The 1,221-nt window shown below is 54.9% G+C and overlaps 1 protein-coding gene across 1 annotated transcript; it reads right to left on the reverse strand.

Moving 5' to 3' along the window:
• Positions 1-340: 340 nt before the first annotated feature.
• Positions 341-981, reverse strand: LOC136506037 (auxin-responsive protein SAUR71-like). The gene has a single exon (XM_066501163.1). It carries the CDS (start codon positions 947-949, stop codon positions 608-610), a length of 342 nt encoding a protein of 113 aa, XP_066357260.1. The 5' UTR covers positions 950-981; the 3' UTR covers positions 341-607.
• Positions 982-1,221: the final 240 nt, after the last annotated feature.

The following is a 1,221-nucleotide window of genomic DNA, read 5'->3' on the forward strand; positions in this document are numbered from 1 at the left end:
ATATTTTAAAATAAATTCAGAAAAAGGAGCATTCGTGTTAGTAACTGTTAAGTCAAGGTGTGCGTGTTAAACCTCGGTGGGCAGGCTTAAGTTCGAGGCCTAGCTATTTAAGGACTAGCTTGTCACTTTATTGCTACGCTCCAAACAGAAACATAGAAATATGCAAATATATAAACAAACCATGTGAAGAGTTAGGATGCTCAAACTAACTATGGAGTTTGCAAATGAGTGAATACTGAACACTCTACTTATATATGAGCGTGTATATATGTAGTAATCTTAATATCCTTCGATCGATATATCCGTAGTAGCATTATTACTAAACAAAGGAAATTGAAGATAATAACAAAACAATAGCAATTCATACTAAATCCCTCGCCTCGACCTCTCTCTCTCTACTAGCTCGTTGCAACACCAACAACACCCAAGAGGAGGGAGGGAGGGAGCCATATGGTAATTAATTAACAAGAAAAAACGAAAAAAATCAACAAAAGCCCAGGCCTCAAAACTGGGGCCTAAGCCCACGAGCCCAGCCCAGCAACCCGCTAGGGCGGCCCGGGCCAAGCGCTACCGTGCCGATAGAGCTTCGTTCCTCCTCCGATGGATCCTACTCGCCCTCCTCGTCGCCGGCCACGGACACGGACGCGAGCGCGCGGCGGAAGACGGCGACGGGGCAGGGGATGCGCAGCGGGCCTTGGTGGCGGTACCCGTACTCCTGCGCGGCTCGGCCGAGTAGGTCCGCGAGCGCCGGCGCGCCCAGCAGCTCGGTGCGCACCAGGAACCGCTCCTCCGCGCCCTCCGCGCCGCCGCCCACGTGCACCGGCACGTGCCCCTCCGGCACCCCCGCGTGCGCCTTGCTGCGCTTCTTCCTCGCCGAAGATGACGACGACGAAGGCGGCGGTGGAGAGCAGTCGCCGACGCGGGAGAGCCGCCGGATCAGCTGCCTCATGGTGTGGTGAGCGAGGAGGCGTTTTCCTCTGCGTACACGGGGTGGGTGATGCGAACTGCGGGGAGGAGGCGCCATTTTATAGCGTGGCTCCTGGGACACTGACGTGCGGGTCCCCGAGGTTCCTGGGCCCACGGATCAGTGGGGTTGCCGGCGTACAAGTGGTGGGGTGGGTGGAGGGAGGAGTGGAGGGTACAAGTGGGTGTACGGCGTCAGGTACGACACCTTTTCAGTTTCCTGCTCTTTAATTCCTTTTCCTTTCTTTTTCGTTTCAT

The sequence above is a fragment of the Miscanthus floridulus genome, chromosome 14, assembly GCF_019320115.1.
Source record: "Miscanthus floridulus cultivar M001 chromosome 14, ASM1932011v1, whole genome shotgun sequence".
Classification (NCBI taxonomy): domain Eukaryota; kingdom Viridiplantae; phylum Streptophyta; class Magnoliopsida; order Poales; family Poaceae; genus Miscanthus; species Miscanthus floridulus.